We start from the raw sequence: 27628 nt of genomic DNA on the forward strand, positions 1-27628 counted from the left end.
GATTTTTAAAAAGCTTAAATCGGATCATGTCATTTCCCAAGTTGAAAATGTGCAGAGATGGTCCGGCAACCCCATTTCGGGGTACAGACACAAAAGAATGAGTCAGAGAGATCTGCAGGCCATCGTGGCCAGGAGGGGCAACAAGACAGCGGGGTCGGTCCACGCAGGGAGCGCTGATCCCCCGGAAGGAAACCCAGGCTCGAACGCGGTCCCTCTGAGGACACTGCTAAGCGAAACGCGCCGGCCGCAGAGGGACAGTCCCGCAGGAAAGGGCGGGGCTGGGCCGGGGTTGGGAAAGGAACAGCCCGGCAGAACCTGCGAGCACTTCACGCCACTTGAACCGTACACGCAGGAAGGGCGCCTACGAAAACCTTCATTTCATGTTCCGCCACCAAACAAATCCTGTTTAAACCTGCGGTGGTTTCCCAGTCCCTTAATCCAGGGTCCCAGGTTCTCCGCGTCTCCACCCCGGCACCCAGCCTCCCGCCTGGGCAGGCACTTCGGTGCGGAACCTTCTGGAAAGCCCCGCGTCCCCAGAACCCGGTCCGTACCTGCACCCCCAAACGCTCGCGGGCACAAGTGACCCGACCGGAGGGTGGCGGGGCCGTGGCTCAGTGAAAACACCCCTTTCCCGGAAGGCGGCACCGCGCGCCACGCCCCGGGAGGCGGGACTTCCGCCCCCCGCCGTTCGGAAGCGGTGGCTCGGGGAAGCGTGTCCCTCGCGCCGCGCCGTCGGGGCCGTGAGCGCCCGCGCGGGAGCTGGCAGCATGGCGTTCCGGCAGGCGCTGCAGCTGGCGGCCTGCGGGCTGGCAGGAGGCTCGGCGGCCGTGCTCTTCTCGGCCGTGGCGGTAGGAAAGCCGCGTGCGGGCGGGGACGCGGAACCACGTCCGGCTGAGCCGCCGGCCTGGGCGGGGGGCGCGCGGCCGAGCCCGGGCGTCTGGGACCCCAACTGGGACAGGTGCGTGCTGGGCTGGTCGGTGCCGGGGCCGGGATGGGTTCAGGGCTGATGTTACCGTTGGGATCGCGATCGGGACCTGGGTCAGGATCCGTCGGGGCCGGAGATAAGGTTGCGATCGGGGTCGGGATCGGGTCGAGGCTGGGGCCGCCTCCGGGGGCCGCTCTGCGCTGAGGGTTCTGGGGGCGGCGGGCCCTTCCTGCCGGCTTGTGGGGGCCGGGCTCCGCCGCGTCCTCGCCCTTCTCCCCTGCGAGTCCACCCTGGGTGCCGTCGCCGGAGCGAGGCTGGGGTGGAAGCCCGGCCTCCTCCAGGGTCCTTTCCGGGAGCGCGCCCTTGAGCCTTGTGTGGTTATTGAGCGTTTGAAATATGGCTCGTGCGATTCCTGAAGGCAATGCTTAGTTTACCTCAATTTAACAACCAAAGCAAGGCCGAGTGCGGTAGCCCACGCCTGTAATCCCAGCTTTTGGGAGGCCGAAGCCGGAGGATCCCTTGAGCCCAGGAATTTGAAACCAGCCCGGGCAACATAGTGAGACCCCATCTCTTAAAAAAAAAAAAAAAAAAACAGCCGAGCGAGGTGGCACGCGCCTGTGGTCCCATCTCCTCGGGAGGCTGGGGTAGGAGGATCCCTTGAGTCCAGGAGTCCCAGGCTGCAGTGTGTGAGCCAAGATCCCGCCACTTCACTCCAGCCTGAGCCACAGAGCCTGTCTCAAAGAAAAAAAACAAGAGTAGTGCAGGTTTTTAATATTGATTATGTTTTGAAATGATAGTATTTTTAGCATATTGAGTGTAAAGTGTGATCGAAATTCACCTGTTTACTTTGCTAATGTTGCTGTTGGAAAATTTATAATGTCACATGTTGCTGGCATTGTTTCTGTTGGCCAGGACTGCTCTACAGGAAGGGATGGTTTGCCCAGCGCTAACTCATTATACTTGCTACTTTGAGAGGGGCACAGAATCAAACTGCAATGGTTGTAGTTAGGTGCTTCAAAGATTTTTTCTTTTGCTAACCTTTAGTTTTTTTAAAGTAAACGTTAGTTTTGCAGTTACAGAAAAGTTGCAAAGATAATAGACTCCCTCTATATTTCCATATATATTTTTTTTCTTTTAAGAGACAGGGTTTCACCAAGTTGGCCAGGCTGGTCTTGAACTCCTGACCTCAGGTGATCCACCTATCTCAGCCTCCCAAAGTGCTGGGATTACAGGTATGAGCCACAGCACCCGGCCTCTCCCTCTATATTTCATACCTAGTTTCTTCTGTTATTAGCATCTTACACTAAGTATGGTAGTGTAGCAGGAGCGGCCTTGGGAAATGGATCTCTCGGACACTGAATACAGGAGGAAGGAGGGTTTATTGGGCTGGGAGCCGGGTGGCATTGTTGCCTAACAGCCAAGCTCCCTAACAAAGGAAGCCTCCCTCTTTATATAGGCTTATACTTTAGATGTTACACGTGGAAGAATCTTAGGTTTATAGCTTAACATATGAAAGGGGTCTTGGTTTACAGTCTCAGGAATTACATGTGAAAAGGTTTCAGTTTACAGTCTTAGGAATGAAAGGGGAAGTTGATCTGAGATGCCTGGGTCTCCCTCTTCACCCCCCACCTTTGAGACCCTCACCACCTTATAATATTAGTGAGAGGTCTCATTTTCATTCTCACTTTCCAGATTTTCTGAAGAAACCGACTGATAATGTTTCATATAATACACTTGTGATGTCATGTTTTGGTTAACCACAGTAGTGATGAATCCCCTAGTCATCTGAAGGAACAGGGGGAGTAGACAAGGGAGCAGCAAACAAACAGCTATTATATTATTATGATAAAAGGGTTTTGAATCCTCCCAAGGATGAGACAAACCTCCAGATAAGGACTCAGGGTTAAATCCGTGCCACACCTGTACAGGCACGTGAGCCAGTTTGGTGATGTCTCGCACAGTATCCTCCACTGCTTGCCCTGGTCATCGATGTGCAGGTGGCAGTTGGTTAGATTGAATTTTCCACAGACTCCTCCTTTGGCCACTAGCAAATAATCTAGGGCCAGTCGGTTCTGATAAATCGCGTTTCTCATTTGAGTTTCTTGTTGGGCCAAGAGGGACAGCTTTGCCCGTTTCATTAGTATTTCCAAAACGGCTTGCAACCGGATGATCCGGTTGAGCATGTAAATAGGGGTCCGGTATCCCTTTGAGCCACCCTCAGCCCATGTGGCCGGCCCAGAGTACTCAATAATTCTCTCCGGTGGCCACTCATCATCTGTCCAGTCCCCTAGCGGAGTAGACTGGATGCCCTAACAGCTCACTGTCTTAACAGGTAACAGGAAGAAAGAGGGCTTAATGTTGCCTATGACACGGCTACCTGTCCGGCTCATGGATTCCACACCTCATACCTGGTATGGGGCTTAATGCCATACTGGGGGCATTCTTAAAAATTAGTTAATGTTCCGACTGTACAAGTCAAAATATTAAGAAGAACGAGTCCCACGATGAATCTGCTCATGCTTCAGCCATGTGTGCACCAGCCAGCTTCCGGGATGTGGCCGGAGCAAGGCTTGTTCTTTTTAAGGTGATTCTGCAGTCCTTGCCTTGGTCTAAGTCTCAGCCGTTGCTGGTTTTTACACAGCTGTGGTGGATTCAGGCTGGGAGTCCCTCTATCTTCACCGCTGTGGGACTGGTCAGGATTAGGTCGGAGGTGCTTTCCGTTGTGTCTTTAGAGGGGCTGTACTCCCATCATTTATCCACACGTGATTCCCTAGTGAGAAAGGGTGAGCTGGGGAGAATAAGCTTACAGGACATGTCATTTACCCAGATTGAAATACCCTGGACGATTTTCCCTAGAGCTCGTAACTGGCGTCCTAACTCAATCTCCCCCCACTCCCGAGGAGTTCCCGGGAGTGCCTGGAGTATGGGAGGGTGCCTATGATATAAGACTTCATAAGGGGAATATCCTGTTTTTCCTAAAGTGGGTGCCTCTAATTTTGAATAACACCAAGGGAAGTGCCTGCACCCACTCTAATCTTGTTTCCTGACACACTTTCCCTAAGCTGTTTCTGATGGTCCAGTTCATTTTTTCCATTTTTCCAGAACTCTGAGGTCGGTAGGCAGCGTGCAGTTCCCAGGTGATACCCAAGCCCGTTGCTGTTTTCCGTACTAAATCTGCCGCAAATGCTGGTCCGTTGTCTGATTCCATGCGCAGCGGCAGTCCAAACCTGGGGATAAGCTCTCGAAGCAGCACACGGGTTAGTTAAGACTTCATGGGCTCTTTCAGTCCCACCCAGAGTATGTGCACACCAGGACCAACAAATACTTATGTCCCCCACACTTGGACAGTTCAATAAAGTCTCTCTGGAAGTCTTCAAACGGAGCTGCTCCGTGAGCTTGATTCCAGGGGGAATAGTTGGACGCCGCCTCAGGTTGTGTTGCCGACATGTGATGCATCACTGTGTAGCAGGAGCGGCCGTGGGAAACGGATCTCTGGGACACCGACTACGGGAGGAAGGTTTATTCAGCTGGGAGCAAGGTAGCATAGCTGCCTAACAGCCAAGCTTGTTTAACAAAGGGAGGTTCAGCCTTTATATAGGTTTATACTTTAGATGTTACACGTGGAAGAATCTTAGGTTCATAGTTTTAGGACTCAACGTGTGAAAAGGTTTTACTTTATAGTTTCAGGAATTATACCGGAAAGGGTTCCGGTTTACAGTTTTAGGACTCACATGTGAAAAGGTTTCTGGTTTGATCTTGTTTTAAGTAAAAATAGTGCCTTCTGGAGAGTTTCCCCAGGGCCTAGCCTGTCACCTATAGGAAGGTAAAACCGGAGGCGCCAGTCGGTCAACCTTTTCTTCTGCTGAAACGCAGCATGACAGGCAAAGGGGAAGTGGACCTGAGAAGCCACTTCCTCGTCCCCCGCACTGAGACCCTCAGCATTTTATAATATCAGTGAGAGGTCTCACTTTCATTTCCACTTTCCAGATTTTTTGAAGAAACTGATGTTTTATATAATACACTTGTGATGTCATTTTTGGCTAACTGCAGTAGTGATGAAGCCCCTAATTATTTGAAGGACACGGGGAGTAGACTAGGGAGCAACAAACGACACCTATTATTATTATAACATGGATGATGAGGGTTTCGAGTCCTCCCAAAGCTGAGAACCAGCCTTCGAATAAGGACTCAGGGTTAGATCCGTGCCACACCTGTCCAGGTGTGCGTGCCAGTTTGGCCACGCCTTGCCCCTGGTTATCATGTGCAGACAGCAGCTGGTTAGATTGAATTTTCCACAGACTCCTCCTCTGGCTGCTAGTAAATAATCTAGGGCCAGTCGGTTCTGATAAATCACGTGTTTTATTTGAGTTTTTGCTGTTGGCCTAAAGGGACAGAGCTTTGCCTAATAGTGAGTATTTTCAAAACAGCCTGCAGCCGGATGATCGGTTGAGCATGTGAATAGGGGTCTGGTATCGCCGCGAGCCATCCTCTGCCCGTAATACTTAATAGTTTTCTCCAGTGGCCACTGATTATTTGTCCATTTTCCTATTTTTAGGTTTCTTTTTTTTTTTTGCAGAGTAAGCTGAATACATTAACAGCCCACCTGCCTAAACAGGTAATAGGAAGAAAGAGATAATGATGCGTATGACACGGCTACCTGTCCATTTTCTGGATTACACACCTCATATTGATACCATTATATACGCAGGTTCCCTTCTGTGTCCCTGCATAAATGTACATTTATAAGAACTGTAGGACAAAAGGATGGCAGTAACTCGTACACCCCACCTGGTGTACATACTGAGGGCATTTTTAAAAATTAATGTTCCTGCTGCACAAGTTCAAATATTAAGAAGAACAAGTCCCACGATGAATCTCCTCATGCTTCAGCTGTGCGTGGACCAGCCAGCCTCCAGGATGTGGCCGGAGCAAGGCTTGTCCTCTTTACAGTGATTCTGCAGTCCTTGCCTTGGTCCAAGTTTCGGGTGTTGCTGGTTTTTTACACGGCTGTGGTGGATTCAGGCTGGGATTCCCTTTACCTTTATAGCTGTGGGGTTGGTTAGGATTAGGTCTGAGGTCCTCTCCTTTGTGGCTTTAGAGGGACTGTACTTTTGTCCTTTATTTATAGATGATTACTTAGTGAGAAAGGGTGAACTGGGGAGAAAAAGGCTTACAGAACCGTTATTTACTTACATTGAAGTACTCTAAGCAATTTTTCCTAGGGCTAGTAACTAGCATTTTAACTTAATTTTTTCTCACTCCCGAGGAGTTCCTAGGATGCCTAGATTAGGGGAGGGGGCCTGTGCTATAAGACTTTATAGGGGAATATTTTGTTTTTTATAAAGGGGTATCTTTAATTTTGAATTACACCAGTGGAATTGCCTGCACTTACATTAATCTTGTTTCCTGACACACTTTCCCTAAGCTGTTTTTGATGGTCCGATTCATTTTCCCACTTTTCCGGAACTCTGAGGTAGGCAGCCTGCAGTTTTTAGGTGACACTTAAGGCTACTGTTTTTGGACTAAACTTTTTACAAATGCTGGTTTATTGTTTGATTTGATGCATAGTGGCAGCTTAAACCTAGGGATAAGGTCTTGAAGCAGCACACAGCTCACTTCATGGGCCCTTTTAGTTCCACCCAGAGCACGTGCACACCAGGACTAACAAATATTCATGTTCCTCACACTTGGACATGTCAGTAAATTTTACCTGGAGATTTTTAAACGGAGCTGCTTCATAAGCTCGAATGCTAGGGAGAATAGTCGGGACCCTGCCTCACGTTGTGCTACCGACATGTGCTGCAGTTTTAGTTAAAGCTGGTACTGACCCAGCATCTTTTTAAGTGACTCTTGACCTAAATGAGTGGTCTCATGTATGGCTTGTACAGCCACTGCACATAGCGGGCCCTGGTATTTGGCAGGCTTACCAATCAGGTTTTTTGGTGTTTATTAGGGTCACCGCTGTGTGGGGTGCTTTGATATTTAAATTCTTCCTAGAGTTGAGTTCTAGAATTTTTGATTGCCATTTTTCTCTTTCCTTTTTTTTCTTTTTGACAGCATGAAAAGGCTGTGTTAAAATTGGCTAACCTCAAAGCCAGGGCTAACAGAAGTTTTACTTTTAGCTTCTGCCCCATTTGAAGGGTGTTTTGTCTTCTCCCCTCCGCACTTTGTCACTTTGTGTAAGGGTCTGGCCAGTACTGCAAAGTTTGGAAATCCACAATTTATAAAACCGCTCCCAGGAGCTCTCTCACCTGCTTTTTAGTCTCAGGTTCTGTTACTTTGCAGGCAGCCTGCTTCCTCTCTGCTTCTAGGCTGCGTTTCCTCTTCCAGATGGCGAGCCTCAGATGCTGCATTTGCTTTTTGGCAAATTAGGGCTTTCCTTTTAGATACGTTGTACCCACAGTTCTCCTGGTGCCGAAGTAAGCACCTGACTGCCGTGGGGTGTCCCAGTAGAAGGTTATCAGCATACGGGGGCAGCATGCCAGCAAGAAGCTTCCGGGGGGATGGTCACAGGCTGATGCCTCCCTAACAATGATGAGAGAGTTTCTGAGCCCCTGGGAAGCTGGCTCCTGGTGTATTGAGTGGTTACACCTGCTTCTGGGTTTCTCCCATTGAAATGCAAATAGTTTTTGATCCTCCGAGGCCAGTCCAATGCTAAGGAGGTATTCTTTAAATCCAATTGAATGAACCAACCATCCTCTGCTGGCAGTAATCCCAACTGCCTGTATGAGTTGGGTGCAAAGCCACGCAAGCCCTGCCGTGGCCTGGGTGATAATCAGTCCTCTGCTTCTGGCTAGGAAGGCTCCACCCTCCTTCCCAAGGGACAGTGAGAGCCTGGATGACCCTGAACTGAGGCAGTTTTAGCTGCAGGGAGTCTCTTTTGTCGAATGGGATAGTGGCCCTCGCTTTGCACGACAGGTTTTGCCCAATAAGGGGGGCAGGGGCAGTTCATTAAGTACAAGAAAGTCTGTCCTCTGAACACCTTAATCGATTTAACAACACTGGCCTTGTTCCTTTCCATGGGGGTTACAGGGCTGTCGTCCGGACCGTGGGCTCTTTGGGGGTATATGAGTCCAGCCCCCCTCTCGGTTCGTCCACTGGCCCTTCCATTAGATTGAACAGAGCCCCTTCACGCGCATCTGGATCCTCCTGCTTAGGATCGTCCTGTTCCTCGGTTAACTGTGGACATTTCTTTTTCTTCCAGTGTCCTATTTCTTGACAAAATGCACACTGATTGCATTGCAGGCGCGGGCGGGCAGACTGTGGGGCTTTCCAGGAACCCCCCTTTTCCCGCCCTCTTGGGGGCGCTCCTTTAATACCGAGAGCTATCAAGTCGGCGTTTCACCGACCCTGGCGCTCTGTTTTTTTATGACTTTCCCTCTGGCTCACCATTTCTCAGTTTACAAGCACCATGCAAATCCCGCCGGTTTCTGCAATTTTTGTCTAATGTCTTCTGCACACGGACTGACTAATGCCGTATTTATCATACGCTGATTTTCGTGCTCTCAGGATCAAAAGGACTGTACATGCGGTAAGCTTCACGCAGGCTCTCATAGAATTGGGTAGGGCTTTCCTCTTATCCTTGAAGAACCTCAGAGACTTACTGTTTAATGTTTGTAACTCTCTGGGCCCTTTTTTTTTTTTTTTAATTCCTTCGAGCAAGGCTTCTCTGTACCGGATTAGCCTTTGCATGCCCTCCAAGGTGTTTGGATCCCACTGCGGGGTCAGTTCCTGGTAACTGGACCCTGACATACTCTTGGGGGTTCTGGTAATCTGCAGGAGCATGGTCCCCCAGCCAATTAGAAGCGACTTGGAGTATTCTCCGCCTTTCATCTGTGTTAAAAAGATGGATGAGCAGCTGATGGCAGTCAGCCCAGATGGGGTTATGAGCCTGAATAACGGTTTGCAGTAGATCAATGAGAGCTTGGGGTTTCTCGGTATAAGACGGGTTGTTATTTTTCCAATTGATAAGATCGGCCGAGGTGAACAGCAGGTATGTGAAAACACGCCTTTCTACCTTGTGGCCATCCTTGTCCACTCCCGTGTACCGCTGCTCTCTCAAAGGCATCTGCACCGCAGCCTTGGGTCACAGACAAGCTGCCAGAGGGGGAGTTCCCTCTGGGAAGCCGGCAGCAATGGGCACAGTTTTTTACATTTTCTTTTGTCTGCACTGGAGGATTTAGGAGTGTGCAGCTCTGGTGGGGATGCTGAGGCTTGTGGCCCTGGGGCAGGGAGTCCTTGAGAAGGAGCAGGAGGCATTATCGACAAAAAGTCTTCTGCCACTGGGTGGACCAAAACCTTGGGAGTCATTGTTTCTGGCACTGAATTCGCCCGGGCCTTGGGAGTCCGCTTTTCTTGGCGGTGAGGGGGATGGTGGTTTCCAGCGGTCTGTCCCTTGGCTACTAAAACAGTCGCTGCCTGCTCTCTTAGCCACTTAGGAGGGTGTAACACTAACTGCACCCATGAGTCTATGTATGGAAACTGATCGAGGTGTTCTAGCTTGCCATATACAACCTCATGCCTTACTCTGGAGACAAGGGGCCTGTCTAGGGTCCCCTCTGGGGGCAAACCTACCCTAAATGCTGGCCAGTCTTCCCTACATAAAGCCTTGATTTCTCTGGGGTCATAGTTACTCTATAATTCCCACCAAATCCCTTCTTGAAAGTTTTCAGCATGGTTTCTAAAGGGGTGGGATGGCTATGGGAGTGACCCGTATTAACACTTCAGAGAAACAGTTCCCACAGTTAGGAGCCTGTCACTTCACTCACAGCAGAAGCACCGACTTACATTCACTTCAGTTCTTTCACAATGCCCACAGGCTTCTTCACTCAGCCTTCTGTGGACTTGGAGTATTCTGTGGACTCCAATTCTTACAAATTGCTCGACGCATGAGGCCCTTCCTAACGGGCCGATACCTCTCACGACTGATGAGTCCAGTCGGACACATCTACACACAGACACACATCTGATCGCTCTCCTTGCAATTCAAAACCATAGGCAAAAGCTTCCAAGGTTGGCTACAGAGAGAGCTACCTTCAAAAGTGCCGATCTGGGCACCCGTGGGTGATCAGGCCACGCTTCCACCCAAAATGGGGTGGGCTGCTTTCCCGGGTTCAATCTTACCAAATTCAAATAATCGTTCCTCCTCAGTGTTCAGCCACCGGGTTGATCCTCAGTGCAGGGCCTCCCTGCTCCACTCTGGCGAGGCTTTTCCACCGGGCAAATACCTGCCCGGGAGCGCTCTGAGGATGCGCCACCCCAGCGAGCAGGAGTCCCCTGAAGGGATGCCCCACAGAGCTCGGGAAACCACCTAAGAGACTTTTCCCCACCGTCTGCTATCTGAGACTCACTTCCCAGCCAATGCACCAAAATGTAGCAGGAGCGGCCGCAGGAAACGGATCTCTGGGACACCGAATACAGGAGGGAGGAGGGTTTATTGGGCCAGGAGCCAGGTGGCATAGGTGCCTAAGAGCCAAGCTCCCCTAACAAAGGAAGGCTCCGTCTTTATATAGACTTATACTTTAGATGTTACACGTGAAAGAATCTTAGGTTTATAGCTTAACATATGAAAAGGGTCTCGGTTTACAGTCTCAGGAATTACATGTGAAAAGGGTCTCAGTTTACAGTCTCAGGAATTACATGTGAAAAGGGCTTTGGTTTACAATCTTAGGAATGAAAAGGGGAAGTTTACAGTCTCAGGAATGAAAAGGAGAAGCTGGTCTGAGATGCCTGGGTCTCCCTCTTCAGTATAAATATCACAACTAATGAGCCACCGCTTCATTGAGAGTTCCTCGGCTCTTACCTACTGTCCTCTGTTCCAGGACCCATATAACAAGTAGTTTTCATGCTTCCTTAGGCCTTTTTTTTTCTTTTGAGATGGAGTCTCTCTGTCACGCAGGCTGGAGTGTAGTGGGAGGTGAACCCTTCACCTCCTATCCTGCCTCAGCCTCTTGAGTAGCTGGGATTACAGGCAGGCACCACCATACCCGGCTAATTTTTGTGTTTTTAGTAGAGATGGGGTTCCACCGTGTTAGTCAGGCTGGTCTGGAACTCCTCACCACGTGATCCGCCAACCTCGGCCTCCCAAAGTGCTGTGATTACACTTGTGAACGACCACACCCAGCCCTTAGGCACATTATGGCTATGACAGTTTCTCAGACTCCTGATGATCGTGGCCTCCTGGTTGGGTATTTCGTAGAAGGTCCCTCAGTTGAGATTAAGTCTAATGTTTTTCTCATGATTACACTGGAGTTATTTATTTATTTATTTATTTTTGAGACCGAGTCTCGCTCTGTCATCCAGGCTGGAGTGCAGTGGAGCAGTCTCTGCTCACTGCAGCCTCCATGTCCCAGGTTCAGGCAATTCTCCTGCCTCATCCTCCTGAGTAGCTGGTACTACAGGTGCCCACCACCATGCCTGGCTAACTTTTGTATTTTTAGTAGAGACAGGGTTTCACCATATTGGCCAGGCTGGTCTCAAACTCCTAACTTTGTGATCCGCCTACCTCTGTCGCCCAAAGTGCTGGGATTATAGGCATGAGCCACCGTGCCTGGAGTTGTATTCTTTTTTAAAAAATCAGTACAATATTCTGAATTTCTAAGGAAACAGATTCACTCTGAGGTTAAAGAATTTGAGGCCGGGCGCGGTGCCTCACACCTGTAATCCCAGCACTTTGGGAGGCCAAGGCGGGGGGATCACAAAGTCAAGAGATCAAGGCCATTCTGGCCAACATGGTGAAACCCCATCTCTACTAAAAATACAAAAATTAGCTGTGCATGGTGGTGCACACCCGTAGTCCCAGCTACCTGGGATCCCATCACTGCACTCAGCCTGGTGACAGAACGAGACTCCATCTCAAAAAAAAAGAACTTGAAGTAGGCCGGGCACGGTGGCTCACGCCTGTAATCCCGGCACTTTGGGAGGCTGAGGCAGGCGGATCACTTGAGGTCAGGAATTCAAGACCAGCCTGGCCAACATGGCAAAACCCCGTCTCTACTAAAAATACAAAACCTAGCCAGGCATGGTGGCAGTCACCTGTAATCCCAGCTACTTGGGAGGCTGAGGCTGTAGTGAGCCGAGATCGTGCCACCACACTCCAGCCTGGGTGATAGAGCAAGACCCTGTCTCAAAAATAAATAAACGCGTAACTTGAAGTAGAACCGGGAGTTGAGCCCAGCCTTTTGTCACTGAAGCAGGTATTCTGTATTTGCTTGCCACGTCCGGGGAGAAGTGAACTGGGCTTTGTGGGCTGGGGAAGGACTCGTACGGACAGAAGGCACGAACTACTACAGCAAGGTGCTAGAAGACAGCATGTTTCCTCCTGCGTCTCACTTCCCCATGCTGGGAAGTTCCAGAGCCCCATGCAGTGCTGGGCTTCCTGTCTCGGAGCCTACAGCTCCCAAATGTTTTCTCTGGCTCAGCCTGACTCCCCCGTACCTGCCAGTGTGAGTCTTGGCCTGGTTTGTGACAGGCTGGCCATGGCCCTTGAGTGACCACTGTGTCCTTCCAAAGCTTCCTTTTCCGCCGCTGTCGCCGGTGTGACCTGTGCTATTGGACTTTTTTGGTCGTTGAGACAGGGTCTTGCTCTGTTTCCTAGGATGGAGCACAGTGCAGTGCAATGGTGAGATCATGGCTCCTTCCCAGGCTCAAGCAGTACTCTCACCTCAGCCTGAGTAGCTAGGACTACAGCTGCAGGCCACCTTGCCTGGCTAATTTTCCTGTTTTTGTAGGGACGGGGTCTTCCTGTCTTGCCCAGGCTGATCTTGAACTCCTGGGCCCAAGCTATCCACCCATCTTTGTCTTCCAAAGTGCTAGGATTCCAGGTGTGAGCCATGAGGTGGTGATCCCTGGCCCCCAGCTGAGCAGCTCTTTCAGATTCCAGCAGCTCTGGAACAGGGCTTCGTAATGGGAATGTTTCCTTCTCACTGTCTGATTTGATAGTCACTACCCCATGTAGCTACTGAGCGTTTGTTTTATATTTTGTGGAGACAGAGTCTCACTCTGTTGCCCAGGCTGGAGTGCAGTGGCACAATCACGGCTCACTGCAACCTTTGCCTCCTGGGTTCAAGGGATTCTCATGCCTCAGCCTTCCAAGTAGCTGGGAATACAGGCACGCGCCACCATGCCTTGGCTAATTTTTGTATTTTTAGTAGTGACGGGGTTTTACCATGTCAGCCAGGATAGTCTCAAACTCCTGACCGCAAGTGATCCACCCGCCTCAGCCTCCCAGAGCGTTGGGAATACAGGTGTGAGCCACTGCACTCAGCCCTGAGTGTCTAAAATGTACTTAGTATGACTGAGGACATGGTGTTTTACTTAATTTTGCTTATTTTGAACTGAAACAGCCGCATAGCTGGTAGCTGCTGTTGGGCATCACGGTTCTAGCTTGTGCTGGCGCATCATGGTCAGGGAGACCATCCTGGCCCCGTGGGCACTTCCCGCCTCCTGTCCTCTTTCCTGGCCTGGCGTTCTCCACGCCCGGGGTTGCGTTCTGGGTGGTCTGTCTCCTCCTGCTGTTCACGGTCTCCCTCCCTTTGTTAGAGAAGAAGGTGCACAGGACTTGGGTGTTTTATTCTTCAGTGCTTTTTCACTCAGAACAGGCAGGAACTAGCTTTGTCGGGGAGAGAGGTGGTGTCCTTGAGACGCCTTCCTGGGGCTGCGCCAAGAGCCTTGTCTTCTCTCCAGGCTCTTCCCAAGTAGTCTGACAATTTGGAAATAACATCTTGTCAGAAAAACTCAAAAGTGATTTGGGAACAGAGGTCGTAAGGACGAATCTTGTATTTCAACATTAGGCGAGAACCACTGTCTCTGATCAACCTGCGGAAGAGGAACGTGGAATCTGGGGAAGAGGAGCTGGCGTCTAAGCTGGACCACTACAAAGCGAAGGCCACACGGCACATCTTCCTCATTAGGCACTCCCAGTACCATGTGGATGGTTCCCAGGAGAAGGACCGCACTCTGACCCCGCTGGGTATGTGGAGGGAGTCAGATAATCTACAGCCCCCTTGGTTATGTAGTGGGGGGAATCAGATCCTCCAAAGATCACTCTTGGTTATGTGGGGGGGGTCAGATCCTCCACAGACCCCCTTGGTTATGTGGGGAGCGTCAGATCCTCCACGGACCCCCTTGGTTACGTGGGGGGGGTCAGATCCTCCATGGACCACCCCCTTGGTTGTGGGAGGGGTCAGATCCTCCACGGACCCCCTTGGTTATGTGGGGGGGGGTTCAGATCCTCCACGGACCCCCTTGGTTATGTGGGGGGGGGTCAGATCCTCCGTGGACCACCCCCTTGGCTGTGGGAGGGGTCAGATCCTCCACGTACCCCCTTGGTTATGTGGGGGGGGGGTTCAGATCCTCCACGGACCCCCTTGGTTATGTGGGAGGGGTCAGATCCTCCACAGACCCCCTTGGTTATGTGGGGGGGGGTCAATCCTCCACGGACCCCCTTGGTTATGTGGGGGGGGGTCAGATCCTCCATGGACCCCCCCGTTGGTTGTGGGAGGGGTCAGATCCTCCACGGACCCCCTTGGTTATGTGGGGTGGGGGGGTCAGATTCTCCACGGACCCCCTTGGTTATGTGGGGTGGGGGGGTCAGATCCTCCACGGACCCTCCCTTGGTTATGTGCGGGGGGTCAGATCCTCCATGAACCCCCTGGGTTATGTGACTGGGCACAGGTCTCCAGAGATCCCCTGGTCGGCCTTTTTGAAAGTGCTTGGGGCACGGGGCCTCCTGGAGCCTGTGTCCGAGACCATCACCCCTGAATCAAACGTTGTCATTACCAGTAACTGTCAGCTGCACTTGGACAGAAGACAAGCTTTTTAAAATGTGGGGTTCACGCCTGAAATCCCAGCATTTTGGGAGGCCGAGGCAGGCAGATCGCCTGAGGTCAGGAGTTTGAAACCAGCCTGGCCAACATGGTGAACTCTCATCTCTACTAAAGTACAAAAATTAGCCAGGTGTGATGGCGCATGCCTGTAGTCCCAGCTATTCGGGAGGCACAGGCAAGAGAATTGCTTGAACCTGGGAGGTGGAGGTTGCAGTGAGCCGAGTTCACGCCATTGCACTCCAGCAATGTCAGGCCAGGCGCGGTGGATCACAAGGTAAAGTGTTCGAGACCAGGCTGACCAACATGGTGAAACCCCGGCTCTACTGAAAATACAAAAAATTAGCTAGGCATGGTGGTACGTGCCTGTAATCCCAGCTACTCGAGAGGCAGGCAGGAGAATCGCTTGAAGCCAGGAGGGGGAGGTTGCAATGAGCCGAGATTATGCCATTGCACTCTGGCCTGGGCGACAGAGCGAGAGACTGTCTCAAAAAACAAATGTCCTTACCTTTTAGCAAATGTTAGATCTTGTCTGCATGAGACCAAATTGAGTGCATATCCCAGCAGGGGCTTTGTGCCCTCTGCTGCTCTCCTGGATCTGCTACCAAAGACCGTCCCTTCTGCACTCACGGGCCTGCTATTTGGCACCTGCCTCCTAACGCTGCCGAGCGGGCGACTCAGCGAAGGGATCCCGCCCGTCCCCACGGGCAGATGCTGGCAGACAGCGCCAGGAGGTCCTTCCGCCTTTGTCCTTGTGTCTGTGTGCCGGCGGAGCTGTAGGATAAATGCCTAGGAAAGGAAACGCACGCTGGGCTGAGGTGGAGTTTTCAAGTTCTGAATGGGGTAGTGTCCATCAGGCACATATTAAAAATTACAGCATTTATAGGCCTGTCCTCCAGCAGACGCCTCCCCCAGCCCCAAGAGCTGTCCCGGCTGCTTGTGGAAAATGGGAAGTGAAGGGGACGCAGGTGCGGCTGCACCGAGTGGACCCGGCCTTCCTGAGGACGTTTTCACCTGGGTGCCAAAGTTCACAAGAGAAAAGGCGTCAGCACTGGCGTTGGCCCCCACATACCAGCGCGGGTGCTCAGGTTCCGCTGTGCTGGCCTCTGAATGTTGCTTGGCTGGTGGGCCACCGAGGCTCAGGTTTTGGGCTGCCACCTGGTTTGCTCGCTGCTGCTACTGATGGAATCCGATGCATTTTTTTTTTTTTTTTGAGACGGAGTTTTGCTCTTGTTACCCAGGCTGGAGTGGGTTCAGGCAATTCTCCCGCCTCAGCCTCCTGAGTAGCTGGGATTACAGGCACGCGCCACCATGCCCAGCTAATTTTTTGTATTTTTAGTAGAGACGGGGTTTCACCATGTTGACCAGGATGGTCTCCATCTCTAGACCTCGTGATCCACCCGCCTCGGCCTCCCAAAGTGCTGGGATTACAGGCGTGAGCCACCACGCCCGGCCTCTGCATTTTTTTTTCCTGTACGGTGGGTGAAGACAACTGGATGATCTTGCGATCTTGCTGCTTGTTCTGAGGGCCGGCCCCTCAGGCCCAAGCCCCAGGAGGGCAGGAGCCCTCCGATGCACTGGTCGCCCTGTCTGTGGAGCAGAGGAGGGTGTGCCTGTGTGCATCCCTCTCAGGCGTGTTTTGCCTCCAGGTCGGGAGCAGGCTGAACTCACTGGGCTCCGCCTCGCAAGTCTGGGGTTGAAGTTTAATAAAATCGTCCATTCCTCTATGACCCGAGCTGTAGAGACCACTGACATCATCAGCCGGCACCTGCCAGGTGAGCTGCAGCGCGGGGCCTGTGCCTGCAGTGGGCTCCTGGTCGCTGGGTGGTCACGGCAGCTCCTCCGGCAGGGCCTGGGCATGATGATGGCTGCATTCAGAGCCCCCATGCTTCTCCCCAGGCGTCTGCAAAGTCAGCACAGACCTGCTACGGGAAGGCGCCCCCATCGAGCCGGACCCACCTGTGTCTCACTGGAAGCCAGAAGCTGTGGTAAAAACCTCCCCAGCTCCCCTGGCTTTGCAGCTCTGCTGGGCTCAGCATCCACAGGCCCAGCTGTCCCATGCTTCCCGGGCAGTGATGGGCTTCGTCCTTCCGATCCCTGCCTTACCCTGTATTCCACACTGACGGTTCTCCACTCTGCCCCCAGCAGTATTACGAAGATGGAGCCCGGATCGAGGCCGCCTTCCGGAACTATATCCACCGGGCAGACGCCAGGCAGGAGGAGGACAGTTATGAGATCTTCATCTGTCACGCCAACGTCATCCGCTACATTGTGTGCAGGTGGGCAGCTGCCGGCTGGGCTGGGTGTGGCCTCAAGTGATTTCAGACCTCTAGGAAAGCCTGAGGAAGGATGGAAAAGCTGAGCGAGCCTCCCCTCCCCTGCCCCTCTGCTGCCTATGCCACCCTAGTGAGGCCCCTCCAGCCCACAGGCTTCCGCTCCCAGTGAGTCCAGGGCACTTACGCAGTAGGCCTGTTATTTGGAGTTTCTCATGAGTATGTGTTTTGGGCAGACGCGGAAGGTGCAGGTGTGCTTCTACCCTGTGGTGCCTCGGCTAGGGCCTAGGGCGTGCGCTGGGCATCCGCACGGCCCTGGTTGTTTACCTGGTTGTAATTGAGCATCTCGGGAGACCCCGTTTCCCCCCACACTCAGCCTCCTCTGCCTCCGGCTGGGGATCCTGTCTCGTTCACTTGCCCATCTGTAGGTGCTCCCACCTGTGTGCTGGTGTGATGGCACGGGACGGCCACTCCCTTTGGGTTGAGGCCCAGGGCTGAGGCTCGTTGCTGCTCAGGCTGCTCCCCCAGCCCCCCACTCTGGTACACCACGGAAGTGGTGATATGGGAGCAGGTCGCATGTCCCTTGCCACTGCTCCGCAATCAGCCACTTTAAGGAGCTCCTTATGCAGTCACATTAGAGGCCCCTCCGGGAACAGGGCCAGCTCTATGGTTACGTACTTGGAGCAGTCAGAGTGTTGACCAAACCTCACTAAATGCAAATTTGAAGTAAATGTGCCTCTCTCCAGATCCATCAGGAATATGTGTGTGGGCTTCACAGTGAGGGCCCCTCAGGTGTGGCGAGTCCTGCGGTGGGGGCGGGATGCCACTGGTCAGTGATGCCACCTGAGGCCCTGGTTTCTGCCCACCTGTCCCCTTGGCCTTTCACCAGGGGTGGGGCTGGCTGGCAGGAGCACCCAGGAACTCCAGGAGGTTGGGAGTTGGCTTGGAGCCTCCGGTTGATGTGGTCTCGGGCTGCTGTGCTAAGTGAGCATCTGTTTGCTGTGGGTCGTCCACTGCCTCGTGTACGTGTGAGAGTGTGAAGGAGCCACATGGGTGGTTTCTGTGCTGCTAACACCACCTTGTGTGTCCCATGACACTGTCACCCCACGGCCACCAGCACTGCAGAGCAGCAGGCCATAGTGTGAGGGTGGCTTCGCCGTCCACTGTGGCAGAGGGTGGTGGGCAGCTGGAGGCGGTGATGCCAGCATGGAGCGTTTCCGCAAATGCGGACTGTGCCTAAGACGTGTGTGAAGATACCTCGGGCTGCGGCTCACATTACTGTCCTTCGCTTTCCCAGGAAGGGACCTGCTGCACTAACTGGCTGCCCCCTGCTTTTTTTATATGGAAAAAGCAGAAATTAAATTGTTTATTTGTAAGAAAGTAGTTTTCTGATTTGTGCAAATCTTGAGTTGGGGTTGGGCCCTTGTCCTTAAGAGGGCAGGTCCCCAAGTGTGACCGCTCGATTAACGTGGATCCCATGCAGCTCTTTCCCGAGAAGCTAATGCGCACCCCAGCCCTGAGGCTGCCCTGAGACTTGTTACTGAGGGGCTCAGCCCCCGTGCATAGGACAGAGCCCCTGGTTCTAGCGTGCTTTCTCCCTCCTCAGAGCACTGCAGTTCCCCCCGGAAGGCTGGCTCCGGCTCTCCCTCAACAACGGCAGCATCACCCACCTAGTCATCCGACCCAACGGCCGAGTTGCACTCAGGACCCTCGGGGACACAGGGTTCATGCCCCCCGACAAAATCACCCGGTCCTGAGGGTGCCCGTCAGGCTGCGGCCTCTCCGTCCCTCTGCCCTCCCTGCACCGGCTGCACCGAGGTCACGTCTTGTTCCTGAGGAGGCCGGCAGGAAGTAGAAACCCACGATGCTGCACCTGGGGACTGACTTCTGGCCAGGCTGGAAAGGGGAGAGTTTGGGTCAGATGGCCTGACTTCTCTGCAAGGTTTTCCACCTGGCCGTGACCTGCCAGCATGGCATGGGGTTCAAGGTGAACGCCTCTCGTACAGAAGTCAGGCCTGGACCAGACCACCATGTTGGCAGCCACAGCCCACCCTTGCTGAGGGTCCATGCTCCGCTGGCAAAGCCGGACAGGCACAGGCAACCAAGGCACACGGATGAGGGCACTGGGGTTCTGTTCACAACTCACTGCACTTCATACATCCTCTTAATTTCTTAAAACCCTCCTGTCACTTAAATGTTTGTCAATTAAAGCTTTTCTGGCTGGGCACAGTGGTGCACACCTGTATTCCCAGCTGCTCGGGAGGCCAAGGTGGGAGGATCACTTGAGCCCAGGAGTTCAAAACCAGCCTGGACAAGGCAACAGCAAGACCCCACCTCTACTAACAGTACAAAAGTGAGCTGGGTGTGGTGGTGGGCCTCTGTAGTCCCAGTGACGGGAGGCTGAGGTGTCCAGGTCATGGGCCCGGGAGTTGGAGGCTGCAGTGAGCTGTGATTGTGTCACGGCACTCCGGCCTGGGCAACCAAGGGAGACAGGAAAAAGTTTCTCCAAATTTACAGATTCCTGGTGATGTTGGATCTGACCCCACCAATTTGATTAGGCATTTCAGGGCTGAAGGACTAGCCAGCTACACAAGTGACTCTGGACAGGGAAGAGTGGCCGGGTCTTTGGCCTTCATGCTGCTCTCAAAGTTGAGGTGACACGCTGGAGATAGCCCAGCAGGGGGTCTTCCTTATTCAGTAAAATATTCCAAATTGACAGCTCAGTCTTACCTTAAGGATTAAAATACTTAAACATGTATATCCCAGGTATTCTGTTAATTCAGGAAAAGCTGTACAATTTCTATAAAGTGGTTGTATTTTCTGTAGTCAATACAAGTGGGATATTTGATCTATTTCTCTGTCCACTTTGGAAATAATTACATAATAAAATTTTACTGTTTTTTTTTTTTTTTAAAGGACTAGTTTCGACTGTGTTAAAATGGGAAACTGGCTGGGTGCAGTGGCTCACTCCTATAATCCCAGCACTACAGGAGGCCAAGGCAGGCAGATCACCAGGTCAGGAGTTTGAGACCAGCCTAACCAACATGGTGAAACCCTGTCTCTACTAAAAATACAGAAACTAGCTGGGCATGGTGCTATCCCAGCTACTTAGGAGACCGAGGCAGGAGAATTGCTTGAACCCAAGAGGCGGAGGTTGCAGTGAAATCTTGCCATTGCACTCCAGCCTGGGTGACAGAGCGAGACTTCCATCTCAAAAAAACGGAAACATGCAGTGTGACAAAGGAACACTTTGCACAGAGTCCTGCCTCCCCTTGGCTGAACCTCTGCCTGCGTCGCACCAACTGCCTGCTCACAGGACTTCTGCCAGCGGCCTGGGCCCTCTGAATCCCTGACCGGTGGCTGTGGAGATGATAGCCGACAGCCACAGCAACCGTACACAGCTGTCTAGAAACAGTCTGGTAAGCCAGGGCCGCACCAACTCCAAAAACAAATACCAGGCACACTCACGTTGGACCTCAGATGGGAGCAAGGCTCATGCCTGCATGCAGGCCCCACACTGGGCCTGTAGGGATGGGGCCGCGCTGCAGGGCTGAGCCTTTGTTTTGCTTAGGGCCCCGGCTCCTCTGTAAAGGGGGAAAGCTTGCAGATAGGGGCTGGGCCAGCAGGTTTGCTGGGCAGCAAAGCTCATCACTATGTGGAAAAGACCACACGCAGCTGGCTGCCACCCCCCACCCACCCTGCGGCCACTGCCATCGCTCACGTCACAGGTGTGAAGATCTGGATGGACAACCTGGTCAAAGGGGGAGCAGGAGGGAGAACCTGAGCAGTTCTCAAATGGATTACAAGAAACCAGGGACCCAGAAGGAAAGAAAACCTGATTATGCTGCTTAAGTCAGATTTAAAGTCCAGGATGTGAAATGGGCTTTCAGATTTTGAAAAGTTAAGCTCATCAAGGATTAACCAATGTTTAATTATTTTTTAAGAGCACATAGCAATGACGACCTGTATTTTTCTTTTTCAAGTCTACAGCCCTTGGTATTCCCAGGCAGCCTCCAATCCACGCCCCAACCAGGCCCTGCCCTGCTGCTTATCTGCCAAAATCAGAGATTGAGAGCGTTCAGGGTGGTGTGGCCACAGATGATTACCTAAGTTAAATTTAAAATAATTTTCAGTTTCTTTCTCTAGTGCAAATTCCCAGCATGCTTTTTTTTTTTTTTGAGACGTAGTCTAGCTCCGTCACCCAGGTGGGAGTGCAGTGCCATAATCTTGGCTCACTACAACCTCTGCTTTCGAGGCTAAAGCAATCCTCATGGCTCAGCCTCCCAAGCAGCTTGTTCTACGGGTGTGCATCACTGCATCTGGCTAATTTTTGTATTTTTAGTAGAGATGGGGTTTCATTATGTTGGCCAGGCCAGTCTCAAGCTCCTGGCCTCAAGTGATCTGCCCACCTCAGCCTCCCAAGCATATGAGCCACTGCACCTGGCAGGCTTTTCCATTCTCAAATACCTGCTGTTCCATGTGGTCCCTCCATCAACGGCCTTTTCAGTCTTCTGCATTTGGGACAGACGTAGATTCAGCCAAGTGAGAGGATGGCTTCTGGCTTGGCCAGTACCTGGTGGGGTCTAATTTCTGAATGCCAGACTCAGGGCAGGTGCAGTTGGGGAGACCAGGGAGTGGGGAGCCGACGGACATCAGGGCAGCCCCCAGGGATCTCAGCACGTGAGTGTGCGTGTTGTGTGTTGTGAACGTCTTTGTGGAGGGAGCCTGCAGGAGGGGAGGGCTGAGAGCATCTGGACTGGGCCAGTCACAGGGGCCCAGGGACGCCAATGATGGAAACTGTCCCCTAGTCTGGGACAAATGACTGAAGACTTCTCCAGTGTTGGAGAAGTAACAATACCCTCAGTCTGGCCAAAGTGAAACTGCACATCAGAAGCCTGATTGAGACCGGCGGGAACGGCGTGCCACCAGATGGCAGCCAGCTGCCAGGGACTGTCCTGCTGATGTTTATCCACAGCCTTTTCTCAAGACAGCTGAGAAAAGAGCACCGGCAGGGCAATCAGCAGCTAGAGTGGTCACGGGGTTTCCAACCACGCCAAGCAGACACCTGCGCCCTGCACACGCACACAGCCTGGCCTCAGTGAGGGTTCGTTCTGCCCCAGCCCTTCCCTGACAAAGCGCTGCTGGCTTCTGGAAACATCCAGATAACTCAGGAGGACCTGGCTGTGGTCCCTGCCATGGCACTGCTGGCACTCCCACAGCTGGCACGAGGCACCATAGTTGCTTTTACCCTAGAAACGAGCAGCAGACTCACCAGGAGTCTCCCTCACAGCTGTCACCACCTGCCCCACTCAGGGTGCCGGGCATCACGCTTTCAAACCAAAACCATCATACCAACTGTTAACGCCACAAAGGTTCCCGCTGCCGAGAGCCACGATAACATCTGTGCTCCTTCTGCTCCTTTAACTGATGCCAGAAAGTCTTTCACAACTGAGCTAGTCAAGAAAGGGGCCTAAAAACAGCAGGTAAATGTGAGGGCGCCCGGGATGACACGCCACGTAACCAACATACTGCAGTGTGCCCGGGCGGGCACAGGTGAGAGGGATGGATCCTTCTGAAAGCTTAGAATTATTACCACATGGTTTAGAAGTAATTCATTTCTTTAAGTGTTTCGTAAAGGACATAAACCCCCTGGGACACACAAGAATGCCTTTGCTGGGACCAGAATCACCTCCCACAAACAGAGAAAGTCACAGGCGGCCTAAGCCGTGGGCAATCACAGCAGCAGTCTACATACAAAATGAGGGCAAGAAACTTTTACTTTCTATTAGAATTTACAACAATATACAGACAATATGGTAAGATTTTAGAGAAAACACATCATCACTATGAATATCCACAATCTGATTTCTTTTGAGAACCAAGATGGCTTTTGAAAAGGCTGCTTTTTAGAACAAAATGTGTTGTTTCTGTCTGGTATCTAGATCTTGTATGCTACAGCCTGTGTAACAAACTTGAATTTTAACATTTAAATCTTGATTCCAATATTCCTGACCTATCTTTTGTCATGTAAAAGAAATAAGCTTTTTTTTTTGAGACGGAGTCTCGCTCTGTTGCCAGGCTGGAAGGCTGTCGGGCAATCTCAGTTCACTGCAACCTCTGCCTCCCGAGTATTTGGGACTACAGGCATGCGCCACCACACCCAGCTAAATTTTTTTTTTTTAATAGAGATGGGGTTTCACCATATTGGCCATGCTGGTCTCAAACTCCTGACCTTGTGATCCACCCGCCTCGGCCTCCCAAAGTGCTGCGATTACAGGCGTGAGCCACTGCCCCTGGCCAAGCTTTTTTTTTTTTTTTTTTTTAAAGAAAGTTTCAATTTAGATTTTTTATGAACAAAACAATCTTACACCTACTTAATATCACTATATATTCTCAGCAAGTTCAGGAAATTTTAAAATGATTTACAAAAGGCACTGAAGTTAGCAAAAGCACTGGTGGGCTTTCATTTTGGATTAAACATTGGAAATGTCCACAGAGTAACCACTGTGTGAGCGGCTGTCCATAACACCCAGGAAGACACTGACCCCCGTTAGTGCCTCCTGGTCACCTCGGTGGCACTCACGGCTGCTGCGTTCCCAGCTCCTCACACATTCTGACCAGACCTCCATGAAAGTCTAGGTGAAGGCTACAATAAGCACTGCCGGGAATTGAAACGCGGCTCAAACCTCTAGCTTCTGTACCGTAACGCAACAAAAATCCCAAATGAAACCAACTCCAAAATAAAGGATAACCTTACCATATCATCATTTATGCTCAACGGATCCTCAGGATAAATGTCACACAAAACAATCGACGGGTTTTATGACTGCTCCACTGGCATCTAAACGAGGTGGGTGAGAAAGCTCAAGGGCTGATGAAACCTAGAAACACTTGGGTATCACTGCTGGGAACTTTGTGTGGCTGCTGGCATCACTCCCACGGGATACAAGACTTCCCAGGAGAAGCTATTTTTATCTTCTCATCAGTGATTTAAATATTGCGGTTACTGCAACTCTGAGGTGCACTCAGGCTCCCTGCTCTCTGCCAGCCACCTTCTCACTTTGTCTAACCCATGAGACCCACAGGCGAGCCAGCAGGGACTCTGCTACCATCAGACAAGGCAAGGAGGCATACAGTTCAGGTATTTCGGGGACATCAGTGCTAAGGCCTCCATCAAGCCCCTCCCCGTCCACAGTGTATGGGATACTGTAGTGAGTGCGTGGCTGCCTGCCCTCCCTGCTGTTTCCTCTGCTACATTTCAGACCTAGAAATTGCCCCCTGAAGTCTACCATTACCACACTGACATTTTCCAGAAAACTGGTATCTGAGTTTCAGCAACTTATAACTTCTTCCAAAATATCAGAAATCTAAGTTTTATAGAGAACATTTAAATTTTCTAAAATTCTCACACCCTCAAAGTGAGGATTAATAATTTAATCAGAATATACTCCTTTGTGACATTTTAGCAATAAACATATGACCCTTCTTCCTTTAAAAATGAAGACCGAAGGGAGCCCCAGCTGTGAGCCTACAGGGCAGTGAGCTCGGCCAGGCGCGTCATCCTACGGAGCTGGCTCCCGTGCGCGGGGCTGTAGCGCCCAGGGCTGCCCGGGCCCGGCTTTCTGGGGCTGCTCCCGGCCGCACCATTTCTCCCTGGACTGTAGCTGTGAGGTCCGCTGACATCCGGCAGCCAAGACTTGAACTTTCCTTTTAGCGCGAGGCTGGGCCAACTACAGAAAGCAAGAAAGAACAGTCAGCAGACAGGCAGGCCTGGAGATGAACAGTGAGAACGGTGGGGGGTCGAGGCCCAGCAGAGTCCCGGCACCGCGGCACTGGGAGAGTCAAGCTCATGGGGTTCCCAGGAGAGTCTTGTGTGACCCTGAGTATAAATCCTGTTTCCGCCCCCACAGCCCTCAGCTTCTCAGCAGCAGACCCGTCCTAGTTTCCACCCAACTCGAGACCTGTCCTGGGTGCAGAGCCACAACACGCAAACCGACAGCCTGGCTGATGGGCCTGGCAGCATTAGGCAAGAGCCACTGATACATTCGTGTGAAGTGGCGCGGCTCTCTGGGTGGGTCCCATGTACCTCTGTCTGTTGGAGGGTGAGTAGCACAGGACAGCACTCTTCCATCTGTGCACAGCCGGGAACTGATGGGGGTCGACATCCACACATTCAAGAGCAGCAAAAACATCCTGATCTAGTTTTGACGGCTCCTCTCTAGAAAGCACAATACAAGAAGCTCAAATATCTTTGGTAAAAAAAATAAAGAATTCTAAAATATCACATTTTTTTTTTTGAGACGGAGTCTCACTCTGTTGCGATGGTGCCATCTCAGCTCACTGCAACCACCGCCTCCCGGGTTCAAGCGATTCTCTGCCTCAGCCTCCTGAGTAGCTAAGAGTTACAGGCACATGCCACAATACCCAGCTAATTTTTGTATTTTTAGTAGAGACAGGGGTTTCACCATGTTGACCAGGATGGTCTTGATCTCTTGACTTCAAGTGATCCGCCCACCTTGGCCTCCCAAAGTGCGGGGATTACAGGCGTGAGCCACCACACCAGCCAGCTTTCTTCTTAAAATAATCTAATTCATAGAGCAGATCAATGACACTGGTGGCAGGCACTTCCCTAGCAAATAACAGCAAACACTAGGACCAGCCACAGTCCAAGTGGAAGGAAACCCTGAAGGACACCTAGAAGCTACAAACTCAAACATGTGAGCTGAAAGCACACGTCAAGTCCACACGGAGGTTTATGTGGGGACTGGGTGCTGTGGTCAGGCCTGTCATCCCAGCACTGTGGGAGGCCGAGGTGGGCAGATCACCTGAGGTCAGCCTGTCTCTACCAAAAGTATAAAAATTAGCCAGGCATGGTGGTGGGCACCTGTAGTCCCAGCTACTCAGGAGGCTGAGGCAGGAGAATCGCTAGAAGCCGGGAGGTGGAGGTTGCAGGGAGCTGAGATGGCATCACCGCACTCCAGCCTGGGTGACTGAGTGAGATTCCCTCTCAACCAAAAACAAAGTGTGTGTGGGAAAGGAAGAGGTTTAAAAACAGTGCTGCAGGCATGCACACGGTTACCCAAAAAGGAAGAGCCGCCTGGCCGATTCTCTCGTGGGCTCTAGCTGCTGATCCTCGTGCCCGGGGCAGCTGGGGCCCAAGGACATTCTAGCAATATTGGCTGACGTTTCCCACTCTGTCCTCCCCTGGTCATTCCCGAGTTGGTCTGCAGGAGAAGCAACCTCCAACAAGTCACTTCCTACTGCATCGATTCTTGAAGTCGGGATCTTATCTTTAGTTTTCATATTTTCATCTGGTGTCTTAGAAACGCTACTTCCTAGATTTTGCAAAGTCAGTTTATCAAACTCAGCAGATAAACCGGCGACAGGTGGCAAATGAGCTTCCTCCCCACGGGGTGCCTTTGCTTTCTTGCTCTCCATAGTCTTGCTGTGACTCAGAGGAGGGCAGAACCCATTTCTGCCGCTGTGCAGACCACCTGGCTCTGAGGTTTCTATGAGGTCTGCCTCCTGCTCCAAGGGGAAGGCGCTGCACCCCGTGTTTCCAAAAGCACCCAACCTGGGCTGGCCATTGTTTCGAGCTGTATTTTGCCGATTTTTTATTTCTTCCAAGCTCATGTCATCTTCATCTAGAAACGCCCTCACAGAAATGGAATTGCTGCCTGTGAGGACAAAAAAGGAGCATGTCAGTGATGGGGATGATAGGAGGACACGGAGCTGCTCTGCTCCAAGCATGACCCCCCCCCATATCCAGAACCTCCTCAGCAGTGACCCCCACATCCAGAACCTCCTCTTCAGACTTAAGACAGAAAGCCACCAGCACAACTCCCTGGAAAATGGCAAACAGAAGCCTGCAGACAGAATCAGGCTGCTGGGGCCTGGCGCAGCAGCTCTCGCCTATAATTCCAGCACTCTGGGAGGCCATGGCAGGAGGGTTGCTGGATCAGTAGTTCAAGACCACCTGGGCAACATAGCGAAACCCCATTCACTACAAAAAAATAGAAAAACGACGGCCAGGCACGGTGGCTCAAGCCTGTAATCCCAGCCCTTTGGGAGGCCAAGGCGGGTGGATCATGACGTCAAGAAATCGAGACCATCCTGGTCAACATGGTGAGACCCTATCTCTACTAAAAATACAGAAAATTAGCTGGGCATGGTGGTGCATGCCTATAATCCCAGCTACTCAGGAGGCTGAGGCAGGAGAATTGCCTGAACCCAGGAGGCGGTGGTTGCGGTGAGCAGAGATCGCGCCATTGCACTCCAGCCTGGGTAACAAGAGCGAAACTCCATCTCAAAAAAAAAAAAAAAAAAGAAAAACGAGCTGGCATGGTGGTATGCACCTGTAGTTTCAGCTATTTGGGAGGCTCAAGTGGTAGGACGGCCTGAGCCCAGGAGGTTGAGGCTGCAGTGTGCTGTGCTCGTGCCACTACTCTCCAGCTTGGGCCACACAGTGAAACCCTATTTCAGAAGGGGCGGGGAAGGTGCCAGACCGACTGCTTTTCTTTCAAAGGCAGGGAAATGAACAGGCCAAGGGCAGCCCAGGTGATGGGCAAGATGACCACCGTATACTTCCAGCCACCCTCCGGCTCTGA

At 51.9% G+C, this 27628-nt stretch overlaps 3 protein-coding genes across 9 annotated transcripts in view; 1 reads left to right on the forward strand and 2 right to left on the reverse strand.

Annotated features, from left to right (window-relative positions):
- Positions 1 to 1301, reverse strand: part of LOC100410483 (uncharacterized) — a 10629-nt gene extending 9328 nt beyond the window's left edge. The window contains exon 1 of the mRNA XM_078337862.1: positions 552 to 1301. Within this exon, the coding sequence (XP_078193988.1) occupies positions 552 to 769 (218 nt within the window). The 5' untranslated portion in view covers positions 770 to 1301. The remainder of the gene's footprint in view (positions 1 to 551) is intronic.
- PGAM5 (PGAM family member 5, mitochondrial serine/threonine protein phosphatase) lies at positions 735 to 23024 on the forward strand. Of its 6 annotated transcripts, none has more exons than XM_078337859.1 (6): positions 735 to 958; positions 13717 to 13895; positions 16398 to 16523; positions 16648 to 16736; positions 16897 to 17027; positions 19938 to 23024. In XM_078337859.1, exons 1-6 carry the CDS (start codon positions 768 to 770, stop codon positions 20047 to 20049), a joined length of 828 nt encoding a protein of 275 aa, XP_078193985.1. In that variant the 5' UTR covers positions 735 to 767; the 3' UTR covers positions 20050 to 23024. The 6 variants fall into 6 exon arrangements, with proteins under 6 accessions (XP_078193985.1, XP_035114168.1, XP_017832010.1 ...); XM_035258277.3 differs by having other exon boundaries at positions 16894 to 17027; positions 19938 to 20980; XM_017976521.4 differs by lacking the exon at positions 19938 to 23024 and adding an exon at positions 18628 to 19936 and having other exon boundaries at positions 16894 to 17027.
- Positions 23025 to 24440: 1416 nt separating this feature from the next.
- ANKLE2 (ankyrin repeat and LEM domain containing 2) overlaps positions 24441 to 27628 on the reverse strand; it is a 31907-nt gene continuing 28719 nt past the window's right edge. For both annotated transcript variants that reach the window (XM_009004930.5, XM_078337831.1), the window contains exons 11-13: positions 26101 to 26698; positions 25108 to 25239; positions 24441 to 24751 (exon numbers count right to left, since the gene is read on the reverse strand). In XM_009004930.5, the coding sequence (XP_009003178.2) occupies positions 24550 to 24751; positions 25108 to 25239; positions 26101 to 26698 (932 nt within the window). In that variant the 3' untranslated portion in view covers positions 24441 to 24549. The remainder of the gene's footprint in view (positions 24752 to 25107; positions 25240 to 26100; positions 26699 to 27628) is intronic.

The sequence above is a fragment of the Callithrix jacchus genome, chromosome 9 (genome assembly GCF_049354715.1).
Source record: "Callithrix jacchus isolate 240 chromosome 9, calJac240_pri, whole genome shotgun sequence".
Lineage (NCBI taxonomy): Eukaryota > Metazoa > Chordata > Mammalia > Primates > Cebidae > Callithrix > Callithrix jacchus.

Coding starts and splice junctions, on each gene's coding strand:
- PGAM5 (XM_017976521.4), top strand. CDS start 768: ATGGCGTTCCGGCAGGCGCTGCAGCTGGCGGCCTGCGGGCTGGCAGGA. Junction 16,524..16,647: donor CATCAGCCGGCACCTGCCAG/GTGAGCTGCAGC, acceptor GCTTCTCCCCAG/GCGTCTGCAAAGTCAGCACA. Junction 16,737..16,893: donor ACTGGAAGCCAGAAGCTGTG/GTAAAAACCTCC, acceptor CTCTGCCCCCAG/CAGTATTACGAAGATGGAGC.